The sequence below is a fragment of the Cnephaeus nilssonii genome, assembly GCF_951640355.1.
Source record: "Cnephaeus nilssonii genome assembly, chromosome: 2".
Lineage (NCBI taxonomy): Eukaryota > Metazoa > Chordata > Mammalia > Chiroptera > Vespertilionidae > Cnephaeus > Cnephaeus nilssonii.
The window spans coordinates 25685755-25699886 of NC_137073.1; the positions used below are offsets into that span (position 1 = coordinate 25685755).

General features: G+C 51.7%; 1 protein-coding gene across 2 annotated transcripts in view; it reads right to left on the minus strand.

The window, feature by feature from the left end:
- MYH11 (myosin heavy chain 11) overlaps positions 1–14132 on the minus strand; it is a 118933-nt gene that overhangs the window by 12664 nt on the left and 92137 nt on the right. For both annotated transcript variants that reach the window (XM_079797326.1, XM_079797327.1), the window contains exons 20-31: positions 13653–13761; positions 11884–12015; positions 11571–11777; positions 10581–10718; positions 9357–9480; positions 8858–9029; positions 7149–7361; positions 5389–5533; positions 3005–3211; positions 2037–2141; positions 1795–1947; positions 1319–1567 (exon numbers count right to left, since the gene is read on the minus strand). In XM_079797326.1, coding sequence (XP_079653452.1) covers positions 1319–1567; positions 1795–1947; positions 2037–2141; positions 3005–3211; positions 5389–5533; positions 7149–7361; positions 8858–9029; positions 9357–9480; positions 10581–10718; positions 11571–11777; positions 11884–12015; positions 13653–13761 — 1954 coding nt within the window. The remainder of the gene's footprint in view (positions 1–1318; positions 1568–1794; positions 1948–2036; positions 2142–3004; positions 3212–5388; positions 5534–7148; positions 7362–8857; positions 9030–9356; positions 9481–10580; positions 10719–11570; positions 11778–11883; positions 12016–13652; positions 13762–14132) is intronic.

Below are 14132 nucleotides of genomic sequence, written 5' to 3' on the forward strand. Positions count from 1 at the left end.
CCAGCATCTGCTGAGTCTGTGCTTTGAAACCACTAATGATGCCCATTTTGGTTAGAGCTTACAGCCACTGAGGTCACAGTGACATTTAATCCTGCCAGAGGCCAGCTACTCTTCTTGTTTCATGGCCACAGTAGCTAGCTCTCAAAAACGCGCTGTGCGCCCCGGCAGGGACATGGTGAGTGTGCGAATGGATCTGCACACACTTGTGCCTCTGCTTGGAGAAGCAGTTCAAAGAACACTCCATACCGATGTTAGTGTCGCCTTCTGGGAAGCAGCATATTACATACGCAACGTCCAAAACCCAGACTTCCAGAATTCAACAGACATGTAGGTAATGGGATCCCAAACAACACAGAAACACAAAAACGCTACACTGTGTGACAGGAATATAAATAAAAGGGCCCTTGGGCCCTCAAATCGACAATGAGGATGAGCTGGCAGCACAGAGAAGGGATGGCTGGTGGAAAGTGGAGTCAGCATGCCAAACAGAAGCCCAGTACTCTGAGTCCAGCTGGGGAGGGGCAGTGAATCCCCACATCTCCCAGTACAGTCCCCCATTGGTTTTTAAAATAGCCCCAGCTACTAAATCTGAGTAACAAAAGTTAGTATTTAGTGGTTTGGGCCTTACAGGTATATATGCATTTGTTAGAACTCAGCGTACACTTAAGATTTGTGCATGTCATTGTATGTCAATTTTACTTGAAGCAAAATTGCATATATTTTAAAAACTGCAATGCTGAGGTATTGAGGGGGAAGTATACAGATGTCTATAATTTTCTTTGAAATTTATCTGAAAGATATGAATGACAAATGGTTCATTCTGTTAAGTAAATATGTGATAAAGTGAGTATGGTGAAATGTTGAAGATCGAATCCAGGTGGTGGGTATACAGGTGAACAGTGTTTTCAAATTGTGTGCTTGCAGTTCTTTGTAATGAAATGTTAGGGAAAAGTGGTATTTAAAGGGTAGAAAATTTAAATTACTGGGAATACTCAGTAGGCACTCAATAAAAAACTTGTTGAGTGAATAAGATAAATAAACCTCATTCCTTATTGAGACTAGAAACTAAAGCATGTGATTGGGTTTGCAGATGGCCCCGGTGGTGGTGGCCCCTGGAAATGTCACAGCCTTCAAGACTGCCACTCTCCTTACTCTGACCCAGGAGCCCTACTGTTCCACAGTCACTAAAGCAGGCCAATTGTGCATCCTTCAGCAAGCGGGAGGATGCCGGCACACACCCAGCAGCCACCCGATGCTTCGCAGACCCGACTCCCCCAGCCCCCGTCTATGAACAGCGGTGGGCCCTCCAGCCCCCTACCTGATCAAACTTCTTCTGCTTCTTTTCCAGGTTGGACACCAGTTGCCGCTGGTTATCTAAATCGACAACCAGGTCATCCAGCTCCTGCTGAAGCCTGTTCTTGGTCTTTTCCAGTTTGTCATAAGCAGCTGCCTTCTCCTCGTACTGCTGGGTGAGGCCTTCGATTTCCTTCTGGAACCTCTTCTTGCCTTCTTCCAGGGCCTCCACGGTGCTGGCAAAGTCCTGCAGCTTCTTCTTCGAATCGGAGAGCTGAAATGGCAGGGTTGGAGGTGGGGTGAGAGGAGGCAGTGAGGGATTCCCATCCCTGTCCCCCAGGCCCTGGGAAGCAAAGACCACCTTCTCCTCACTGAAGAAATTCAACAGCAGGAGGAGCCAGCAAGCCAAGCAAAATGGCGCCAATGCTCTCCGACAGCACGTCGGAGCCCCTGAGCTACCCTGGAGGCCTTAGGCCCAGAAAGGCCAGGGCACGGCCGCACCTGGATGTTCAGAGTTGAGATGTGGCGCTCCAGGTTCTGCTTGGCCTCCATCTCCTCATCCAGCTGCTCCTGCAGGCTGTTCCTCTCATCCTCCAGCTGGCGCAGCTTGGTGGACACGTTGAGCTTCTGCCGGGTTTCTTCTTGAAGCAGCTCCTGCAAAAAGGACACACGCAAGTCCCAGGAACCCACCCCCGGGAAGGTTGTACTCCAGGTCCCTCTGGATGATGTAATGGGATACCCACCTGGGTGTCCTGGAGCTGGGACCCCAGAGAGGCCACGTCCTTGGCCAGTTTGATGGCCTTCCCTTCCGCCTCGTTGAGCATCCCGGTGACACTCTCCACTTCATTCTGAGGGCGAGAGACTGGTGAGCTGGAACCTCTAGGACAGTATCCTCTTTAAGTAAGAGGAACACTTTCCACTCATGAGAGACCACCGCCAGGTGGTGTCCACTGACTGAGAAATACCCATGAGCTGTGGGGCCTGATCATGGCGGCCCCCAAGGGAAGTACGTTGCCTACAAGTTGGGATCCTTGGCCTCTTCACATTTACAATGAGGACACAAATGACCTTCACTCCACTCCTCCAGGACAGTGCCGGTGTTAGAATAGCAAAACCCCTGCCCTCACCTGTATGTGGAAAATATATTTAATGCTTCCCCCGCTCTCTCGTCCCAGACTGTAAGCACACTAAATATTTATCAAAAGTTTGACCATAATCCCATGAAAGGAAAGTCGGGCCAAATGTCTATTCAAAGCTAAATAAGACCAAAGGCAAACAGGCTGTGTCATTCTCCAGCTTACCACCCAGCAATAGCTTCCCATCGCAGAGTAAAGACCAACGTTGTTCATACATATTACGTTAAGTGCCACCCCTTTCCAGCATCACTTTACATTCATTTTTGTGATTATCGGTGCCTCTCCCTCCACTAGGCTGGAATTCTCCTGGGGCAGGAACAGTGTTTTCTTCCTTGCTGTTGTATTTCAGGACTCGACACAGTGCATGGCCTACAGCAGGTTCTCAGTAAATACTTGTTGAATGAACGGATGAAGGTTCTTAATGATTAAACTGGATGGATGACCATCTCTAGTTACATTAGGGCTATAACTAGAGGAAACCGACTTGCTTTGCAGCAAGAGACACTTCAGTTAGCTGGGAAGTGCAGCCTCCCTCGCAGAGCGGGTACCAGGGATGCCCGGCGCTGCCGCCTCACCTGCAGCTTGTGGACTTTGTCGTTGAGCTCGGCGCGGGCCCGCTCCCCGTCGCTGCACTTGGACTGCAGCTCCTGCAGCTGCACCTCCAGCTTCTTCTTCTTGTGCTCAACCTCCTGCTTGGCCTGGTTCAGGACCCGCAGCTCGCCCGCCAGGTCTGCGTTCTCCTTCTCCAGCGTCTGCTTGTTCTTGTCCAGGTTGGCCTTGGCCTGGCCCGAGAGGCAAAGGGGAGGGGAGGCGTTACAGCCGTGGCCGGGAGAGCGTTGTAAGGTAGGAACCTCTGTCCCTTCCCTCCCCAGCGGGGTGCAGGGACGAGACACAGAATCACCAGGAAGACTTGGGGTTCTGTTTTCCTAAAGCGCAGAGGTCCCTAACCCGTATCCCACACGGGCTGCAGCCAACCTGCTGTCATGCCCCCTTTGACCTTTCATTACTTTCTGAAAAATTAGTGCCAACATTTTAATAAAGAAACGTCACATAAAACTCTGGACTCCCAGCTTCTCTATTAAATAATCTAGTGTCCTATATCCTGATGACTGTGGTGATGGATACCCAGATGCATACATTTGTCCAAGTTCACTGAGCTACACACTTAAAATCGGTGAATTTTACTGCATATACCTCACTAACTCTGACTTTCAGGAAAACAACAACAACTAAAGCTATGGAAACAGGAGTTTCAGCTAGCCCTATAGATGGGGCAGCCACACTTCACTCGGGCCCAGTCCCTACCTTCCCTGTCGTCCATCACATTTACTGTCAAATGCACACTATTTCAGTGATAGTTAAGAGAAAGTCACTTTATCTAACCAGCTCCTGTTGGCATGTCAATCTCCCTGAGAGAGAAGTATTTGGGGTGAAAGGAGGGTTTTTGTTTTTACGGGGCTGGAGGGTGGGAAATAAGAGAAAAGCATGAGGGTACCAAGGGCAGAGGAAACAACACTCAGCTTTCCCACAATGCCTAGGAAGGGCCATCAGGGCCCAGGCAGCCCCAGGAAGCCATTCCTCTGTCCCCGTCATGACTGAGCCGTCAGTGCCTCAGCCAGGGACAAAGCGCCTCTTAGGGGAAACAGTGCAGGTTGATAAGCAAGGACCCCAGGGGATTTGGGCCCCCCAAAATCTTCGCTCCGCTGAAGACCCCAGAACTATGACAAAACCACCCGTGTAACAGGAGACCAGGTGGGAATGATGATAAAAGTTTTCCCAACAACCTGCTGGGACCAGGGCTCTAAGTCTGTACCAAAGTCGTCACAGGTAAACAAACGATAGGCGCTCCTCTGTGCACCTGAGGCCGCGGCAGGAGTTTGCAGCCTCCACCTGCGTCACGCAGGTCAGAAGCGGAGGCTGTCTGCTGGTGCCATCAGCAGCTGAGTGGTTCCAAAGAGGCCTGGCTGTGAACTGGGGCTTGGCTCCCAGCCCAGCCCCCCTCTGACCTGGCTTGAGAGTAGTCAAGGGGACACATCGACCTTACTACTGTCTGGAGTGTATTTTGGAAGGTGGGAATAGCCCATCTGGATTCGAATTATATTACAGTAAAAATAACTGGACACTAAACAGGGAAGCCAGTCGACAGGGGAAATGTATGTTGTAGTTACAATTAGCACAATCTTATTTGTCTAAAATATGTAAAGAATTGATGAAATGTTGAAGATTGGTATTCAGATCCCACGTGACAAGGGGACGGGAACAAGTGTCCTTATTCACGGGGAGGGCGAGGGGAGCTTTCAGAGGGTGGGCCTGGAGGTCGCATTTTCGCAGAGGCCACGGGCAAAACCAAACCAGGGTGTGCAAAACCTTGGAAAAGTGTCTGGCCTGTAGTCAGTGCTACGTAAGGGATTGCTCACATTATTGAAACGAAAGGAAACGTTGAGATTCTGATAGAGGGAGTGAACCAGCTCACAGAAAGATACTCAACAAACCAGCTCATGGAATAAGATTCACCTTGACTGGGACTTAAACAGATGCAAACTCCTACCATTTCTGGTAAAGCTTCGGCCATGTCACCTGGATTGTGGGGCGCTTAGTGCAGGGAGGTGGGGAATGTAGGACTGTGGGCGAACAAATTCAGACTTTAGGGAAGCAATGTAGCAGGAGGTCACGAGTTAAAAAAAACTCAGCCCTGGGAATGAAACACAAGGAAATTGTGGGTTTTTTTGTTTTTGTTTTTAGCTGTAAAATGTGCTTCATAGCACCTTCCTCTGAGGGTGGCTGTGAAGATTAATTGCCATCCCGTACGGTACACAGTCGATAAATGCTGGCTGCTGTCTTTATCATTAGAATCTTGCCTAGCTTGGTACTCATCTTGGACAGACTCTGACCTGTGGTTAGTTGAAGCCGTGGACATAGCCGCGTGGATGTGTTGTCACTAGAAAGCACCACAACTCACCCTCTTGAACTGCTCCAGCTGCTCCGTGAGCTCCTCCACCGCCTGGGTGTGCTTCTGCCTCATCTCCTGGACCTGGGCCTCGTGGGTCCGCGTCTCCTCGTCCAGGGCCTTCTTCAGCACCGTCACCTCCTGCTCCCTCTTGGCCCTGGACAGGAAGGACACAGTGATGGCAGTTCGGGGGAGACGGGGCCCCCCTCAGCGTTGTGCAAAGGACCCAGAGCTGACATCTCCACCACCACCTCTTCCTAGCTGTGTGACCTAACCTCAGGTGAGTCACCTAGCCGCTCTGGGCCTGGAATTTCCTCAGCTGGAAAAAGAGGAGTACGTTACCTGCCTACGATTTTTTGGGGCCAGCAAACAAATACACACACAAAAATATGTTTGAAAGAATTGCAAAATGACTGGCAAAATGTTCCGGAAAATATGAACATTCGCTCTTATTTATTGAGCACTTACTGTATGCCAGGCCCTGACCTAATTTATTTATTTATTTATTTATTTATTTATTTATTTATTTTTTAATATATTTTATTGATCTTTCACAGAGAGGAAGGGAGAGGGACAGAGAGTTAGAAATATCGATCAGCCACCTCCTGCACACCCCTCACTGGGGACGTGCCCACAACCAAGGTACACGCCCCTGACCGGGATCGAACCTGAGACCCTTCAGTCCCCAGGCCGACGCTCCATCCACTGAGCCAAACCGGTTAGGGCTGACCTAATTTCTTTAATACATCCTCTCATATAATCTTCAGAGTGGCCCTACAAGGCAGGTATATTATTATTTCCATTGTACAGCTGAGGAAACTATGGCTAAGGAAGGGTGAGCCGCTTCCCCGAGTTGTTACAACCACTGTGTGTAGGACCGGAAATGGAACCCAAATAATCTGACTCTGAGTCTGTGTTTTCAAGGCCTGCCCCGGGCTTTTCTGTGTTGTTGGCCAGGTGGGAAGGGAGCACAAAACCCAATGAGTGGGAGATGAATCTCAGTGTTCGCACAGCACCTGACACAGACGCTCTCTAATTACATTTGTGTGTTTATTGAATGAATAAATGGCCTAGTTTCACTAATGTTAGCATTCATTTTCTAGCAGACCTGTAGTTGTTTTGTTGTGGTCTGTTTGATTGCCTGCTGTACATCTTAAATAAAAAACCAGTCTGATAATGCCTGGCCAGCATGGCTCAGTGGTTTGAGCGCCAACCTATGAACCAGGAAGTCACGGTTTGATTCCTGGTCAGGGCACATGCCCAGGTTTTGGGCTCGATCCCTGGTAGGGGGCATGCAGGAGGAAGCCAGTCGATGATTCTCTCTCATCATTGATGTTTTGATCTCTCTCTCCCTCTTCCTTCCTCTCTCTGAAAACGTATTTTTGTAACAACCAAAACAAGAAATCCAGTCTGATAATGTTATTTTAAAAATTTAACACAAACCTGACTGGTAAACCCACACACTTGGTGACTGGGGCTGGGGGCGATTTACTTACACACACATATACATGAAAAGACAGGAGGGAGATACTCCTAAGGATGATGTTTTTGGTGTCTACTTTTCTCTAGTTTTCAAATTGTTCTCTGATTATGTCCCACTATTGTGATGTAAGTAATAAGATTAAAAATAATCACACTTGTGTCAGTTACAGCAAAATGCAATCAGGACAGTAAATGCAGGGCCTGCGGAACCCTGTGATTCAGGATTTGCTGGGCTCACTCCGTCCACACCAGCCACCCCATCAATGCGGTGGACAACGGTCCCCTCTCACCGGAGCTCCTGCTGGGTGGCCGTGCTGTCCAGCGTGTCCTCCAGCTCCGTCTTCAGCGCCTCCAGCTCCTCCCCCAGGTCTCGCTTCTGCTTCTCAGCTTTGTTTCTCGCGGCCCGTTCTGAGTCCAGGTCCTCCTGCAGGTCTGAGATGAGACCCTCCAGCTCCCGGATCTTCTTGAGGGCGTTGTTCTTCTGAGCAATTTCATCGTCAAGCCTGCCAGGGACAGGTCACCAGAATGAAGATCCCGGGGCCCCAGGCCTCTGCTGTCGCACACGTGGTCAAACATTGTTTTCAGGAACCAACCACTCATGCTCCATGGATAGTAAAACATGTTGCACCCCACCCCCAGGACACAGCGGATCCCTCCTTGCGACACTGGACTGCTTGGACATTTACGTAGGACATGATGGGTCCCAAGGTCTGTATAAAAATTAGCTCATGGTTTTCTGTGTGTGTGAATGCAAAGCACCGGTCCCAGACTGGCTCGGTGCCCAATTCACAGAAGGGGCTTACTAGTTACTTTCTGAACACTGGACAGTTATCCCTCCTTGGTGACTACGTGCTCTTCCTTCCCTTTGCTCAAACAGTGACTGAGTGTCTGCTACATGCAAAGCCCTTGACCAGGCGCTGCTTTGGGTGATGCTAAAGCCAGGGCTCCCAGCCCGGGAGAGGCAGTGAGCCTGGGTCAAGGTGGGATGTGAGCAGTGTCGTTCGAATGGGGTGGACTGAGTCAGGCATTTCATGGAAGGGAGCTCCCTCCTGATGCATGGGGTGTGTGGGGGGAGGAAGGAAAGGAAACAGCATGAGAGAAGGCACAGAGGTAAGACTCTGCAGGGCAGGGGAGGTGGGCAGGTCGATTGCACTGCACTTGTGAATGGGCAGCAGTGAGAGAGGAAGCATAATGGTTGGTTGGGGTCAGACTGCAGAGGGCAGGGGGGCACTGAGCACCAGGCCAAGACCTGGGTTTCCTGCACAAGCCAGCAAGGTTTGAGTAGGTTTACGACCCCAAGTGATGTTTCTGGTCCATCACTCTAACAGTCATGCAGCATGACCAGGGGATCAGCAGAAAGCTTTGGGGCTCAAATCCCAGCTCTGCCTCTCAAAAGCGGGGTGACAGTCACACACTCCTTCACCTCCCCTGGCTCAGCTTCCTCCCCGGTGAACTGGAGAAAACAGCGGCACACCTGGCCAGGTATCTGTGAAGATGCCGCTTAAAAGGAGCTTAGCACACAGCGAGCAGGTGAGTCTATTGCCAGTGTGGGGCCACTAGGGGGAAGCCAGCTCAGAGTGGGAGAAGGGGCACCTGGCAAAGGGCTGGCAGAACCTGAGGGCTGCTGCCTGCTGGCTGTGGGAGGAGCAGGGAGGGCAAAAGCTAGGGAGGGGACTGGCAGGCACAGAAAGGGAGACCTTCGAAGGGGGCTTGAGGGAGAGGAGGGCCCTTCCAGCCTCAGGCATGTGGTGTGGGAGGTGCCATGGAAGGGCCTCTGTGGCCAACTGGAAATGCAGGACTGGGGTGTGGACGAGGAAGGCCTGGGCGTCCAAAAGAGAGACACCATGGGAGACACAAAGAGGGGTGAGTTTGGAGGGAAGAGAGGAAAGTCAAGGCGTGCTCTGGCCTCGCATTAGATGGAGGCCTGCCTGGAGGAGGAGGAAGGCTGGGGCCACTGGATTGGCAGGGCCCAGGAACACACAGGCCGCGGCCCCACTACCTGGCCAGGGCTGCCTGCAGCTCCTCCTCCTTCTTGGCCAGCTGCATCTTGAGCTCTGCAATCTGCGCCTGCAGGTCTGCGATCTGCTCGTGGAAATCGCTGGCCTCTCCCTCCAGCTTCCGTTTCAGCTTCTCCAGCTCCTGCCGGTTCTTCTCCTCCTTCTTCAGCCGCACTAGACAAAGCCAGGGGCCCTTCAGGCGGCGGAAGCCACCAGAAAGACTCCCGAAGGACGAGCCTTCCTGCTGAGGCCTTTCACGCGGAGGAAATTCACGCACATGCACACCCATCCCCTGCTGGTAACAGTCCCGCCCGCGCCACCCTCTCCACGAAGAACCGTCAGTCCCGCTGGAAAGGGCCTTTGGTTATCACTGTATGTCGGCTAAGGGAGACCGGGAGCCTGGAGGGGATTTGCCTCTCTTGAAATAATCTGCCATTCTGAAGTTTCCTCTCTGATTCTCCTAGTTTTAAAATACAGAGCCTCTTTGGGTAGCCGGTTTACCTTCCAGTTCTGAAATCATAGATTCGTGCTTATTTTTCAGCTTGGTGAGGTTCTTGGCCTTTTCTTCCTCTTCTGCAAGATTCGTCGTTAAGTCACTAATCCTCTCTTCAAGGAGTTTTCGCTCCTTTTTTGGGAAAGAAAAAGAAACACTATTAGTCTTTTTTTTTTTTTCCTTCCAGGATCTATGTCTCACTTTTAGTGATTTCCAGATAAACAGTTGAAAGGAAAACCCACATGATAACCGAATACAGCCTAGAGTTTGAAATGGTGACGAGAAGTTCCTTAATTTCCAAAAGTCCGCCACTTCTCATCTCATGTCACTGTGCCTCTCATACTTCAATGTGCCAGCCCATGGGGCCCTCGTTCCCTTCCTATCGCATGCCAGCTCTTCCCTGCCTCGGGGCCTTTGCACAGATGGAGCCATCTGCCTGGGGTGCTCCTCCACCTCCTCTCCCTGTAACTGCTCCTCAGTGTTTAGGCTTCCACTTACATGTCACTTCCTCCAGGAAGCCTTCCCTGAATAACCTCCCTCCCTCCACCCCTAGTGGTCTTCTCATAACATGGGCAACACCTCCTTCAGAACCCCGCTCACAATGGTTATTAATAGTTATGTGTGGGATGATCTATTTGCTGTATCACTAGAATATAAGCCCCACAAGGGCATGGTCCTCTCTCACCACACATGCCCTACCCCTAACGGGGCCTGGCTCATGGCAGGTGCCCTGCTGGCATCTGGCTGAAAGAACTGAAAGGAGCCTGCCCTCCGTGGGGCCAGTTAGAAGTTACTGACGAGGGTGAGCGACTCATCCTGTTTGGCACTGGGACTTTTCCGGTTTTGGTGCTGGGAGTTCCACATCCCGGAAGCCCCTCCATCCTAGGCAAACCAGGACAGCTGGTCGCCCCGTCGCTCACTGGACGCGGCCCATGAGAATGTGGGAGAGGGCCCGGAGACTCAGGCACCTTGGCCTCCTTTGCACACCTTGGGGGCTCCATTGGTCATGGTGCTGCCGAGACTTGCTCCGTGGCAGCCCTGGTGCTGGTGATCCTGCCAGGACCCAGTCCATGGCACACCCGCATCCACAGGGCGGTCACAAAGCCACCTTGTCAGAGGTAAACCTTTGCTTGGCCTTCAGTACCCTTTATTTGGCTAAAAAAGAAACCCAATCTGAAATCCTTGTCCCGGGTGAGCCTGTCATTAGAGTGCAGATGCTCGGCCCCACTCACTTTGGACAGTTTGTTGTTCTGATCATCCATGACCAGGATGTCATCCTCCAGTTTCTTGATCTTGGCCTCGGCCGTGACCTTTTCAAGTTGTAGCTTCTGCCTCGCAGCTTCCTCTTCCTCCAGCTGTTCCTCCAGGTCCTCGTGGGGGAAAGAATCACAGCCTTGCTTAAAAGTCACTCTCCTGGAGCCCTGGGGGCCTGATGACCCCCCGTGCCCTGCAGTCTCCTTTGGAAATTAAGGTTTGCTTCACGGAGCCTCAGTCCCCTCATCTATAAAATGGGGACAGTAGGTACCATGGTGGTTTTGAAGTGCGTCCACAAATTATACTCTTCCCCTCAAAGGTGGAGCCTAATTCCTCTCCTTGCATGTGGGCAGGACTTAGTGACTTGCTTCTAACTAACAAAATCAAGAGGAAGTGATGGAGTGTAGCATCATCAATGAGGCTATAAGAGGCACTGTGCCTTCCTCCCCTGCTCTCTCTCGCGTGACTCACTCCTTCTGGGGGAAGCCAGCTGCCAAGTTGTGAGGACACTCGAGCAGCCCCGAGGAGAAGCTCACATGGTGAGGAGCCCAGGCCTCCTGCCTACAGCCATGTGAGTGAGCCATGTAGAAGTGGGTCCTCCAGCCCCAGTCAAGCCTTCACATGACTGCAGCCCAGCTGGCATCTTGACTGTAACTTCATGAGAGATGCTAAGCCAGACCCATCTAGCTAAGCCACTGTCAGATTCCTGACTATGTGAAATAAATGTTTATTTTGGGTGTTTGTTCTGCAACAATGTAATTATCCCTCACACACAGCTATTATTAGGAGAAAAAATAAAGGCACACGAAAGGCAGGGCAGAACAGAGCGGGCTTTCGAGGAGACCTGTGTGCACAGATGCTGTTCCCTCCCAAGCCTTAGTCTCTTTATCTGTGCAATGGGGACATTTTTCATCATATGGGCCTCACAGGCCTACCTGCAGGGAAGGTCAGCCCCTCCAGTGCCTTACCAGCATCTGCTGGGCCATCTTCTTCCTTTCTGCCTGCAGCTGCTGGCCCCGGTCTTCCTCCTCCTCCAGGCGGGCCTCCATCTCATGCAGGATCTCCTCCAGCTCCTGCTTCTTGGCCGCCAGCCGGACCCGCATCTCCTCCGCCTCAGCGTACAGCTCCGTCTCCGCCTGCAGCTGCTCCTGCAGCAGGTTCTTCTCCTCGGCCAGCTGCACGCAGGGGTGGGAGGCGGCCAGTGAGTCCCCCAGGAGCAGGCATCCTGCCTCCCTCGCAGGTCCCCCCCCCCCGCCCCCCGTCACGCTCTCTGACAAGCACCTGCGAGTGCTTCTGCTCCAGCTCCTTGAGCTCGCTCTCTGCCTTCTGCTGCCGCTCCTTGGTCTTCTGCAGCTCATCCTCCTTGGCCTGCATCTCCTCCTCCTGCCGCGTCACCTGCAGCAGGGGCTTCACCTACACACACACACACACACACACACACACACACACACACACACACAGTCAGCGCATCGTTTATTTTCATGGCAAAGGGATACAGCCTGGTAATAAAAGTAGATCAGTGCTTCTCAGCCAGGGACAATTTTACCCCACCCCAAGGGGACGTGTGGCAATTTCTGGAGACAGTTTCAGCTGTCACAACTGGGGCAGGGGGTGCTACCAGCATCCAGTGGGCAGAGGCCAGGGATGCTGCCAAACATTCTAGAATTAGGGCAGCTCTCTCACAGCACAGAATCATGCATCCCAAAGTATCAATAGGGCCGAGGTTGAGAAACCCTAAATTAAGGCAACAGATAAAGGTATACGGTGAAAGGAAAAGACTTCCCCTTCTCCCATTTAGTCCCATCTGGGGAGAGACTACTGCTGCCGAAAAATTGTTGTGTTTCCTTCCAAGGAGAAGAGGGAAAAAAATCCCCACACCCTACCTCCCCCATCAGGGTCAGTATTATCATGGTTAGCATTTCCTTCCAGTCTTTTCCCCTACACATTAAAAAAATATACTTGAGATCATGCTGCCCAGTTTTATGTACTTTTATTACTTAAAACTATGAGATAAGCCATATCAATGGATGAGCCATTATTAAATTAACCAGTCTGCCAGGACTGGGCCACAAGGAACACCCCTAAATCCTGATTTTCTTTCTCTCAGATGGCTTAAGTCAGTTTTTAAGAAGTTGGGTCTATAGGGATGAATATTTCCAAAAAGCTGCTTCCTCCTTCTGTTCTTTACCAGGTTGACTCCTGACTCTGGTGCTCAAGCCCCGGCCTGGTCTAGGGAAGCCCATCACACACACGGTGGGTCCCTCACACAACACTTAAGTTTGCCTTCATCTATTTGTCCCTGTGATTACCTGCTCATTATCTGCTCCCCCACCTGAGTGGAATACCCATGAGGCCAGGGCCCATGGTGTCTGTTCACGCTGTATCCCCACAGCACCTTGTGCACGCCTGGCACACAACAGACAGTAAGTATTTGCTCGCTGAAAAAGGTTTGTGCCAATTTACACGCTCAAGGGCACATAAACGGCATCTGTCGCAACAGAGCTTGTCTTTGCCCAATCAGTGTGTGTTAGCAGCGACGCTGCAAGAACAAATTGTCCCCAGAGAAACAAATGACGGATACATGCAACCGCCTGGATGGATCACCTGAAAATGGTGCCAACTGAAAAGTCAGTGCTAAAAGGTATGACCTCATCTACATAACAAAATGGCACAATGTTCAAATGACAGAATTTTAGAAATGTCAAGTGGTTGCCAGGGGCTATGAAGGAAATGGGTGTGGCTATGGAAGAAAGTAGGTGTGGCTAGAAGAGAAAAGGGCGTGGTTATAAAAGGGCACTGTGAGGGATCCTTGTGGTGATGAAATTCTCTGGACCTGTGTTCAGGTCCTGGCTGCAACCCAGGTGCCAAAGAGAGCGGGCCTTCGTCAGATGCACCGGAGACAGGCCTGGAGCATCGCCAACAGGCCAGGTTTGATCTCCAGCTCTCAGCTGCACACCCACTGACAACCACCTCCAGGCCCTCATCTGGAGCATCTGGAGCGAAGAACCAGGGCTGGGGGCCTGAGAGCTGGGTGGGGCCGGAGCACTCACCTTGGTGAAGAGCCTCCACCACTGCCAGTTGCGCAGCTTGAGGTAGGCGGCACAGTTCCTCTGAATCACCTTCATGGCCGTCAGCTGCTGCTGCCTCTTGGCAAAGGCCCTGGGGAGAGGGGCAGGGAGCCGTGAGAGGCCCTGGTCGCCCGACACCGGTCTCCCCTTGTTGTCATAGCATCCCACCCTGCAGCATCCTGAAAGCAAGGCACGTCTGGTTCGCTTGTGACTTTGTGACTTGCACAAGGACAATCCCCGCTTTTCTCCAGCTCAGGTTCCGCCAGGGGCTCTGAGCACCAGCACAGGGATACTGTCTAGGCACGGACCGCTCAGATAACATGGAGGCCAGGGCCTTTCTCAGCGGGCAAGGGGGACCCAAGGCTCCCTTACAACATACCCTGGAACCAGAGCTGTGCTCCAAACGTCGAGGAAATCAGTCCGTGCTACATCATCCCTAGGGGACCCTGCTCACTCCCAGCT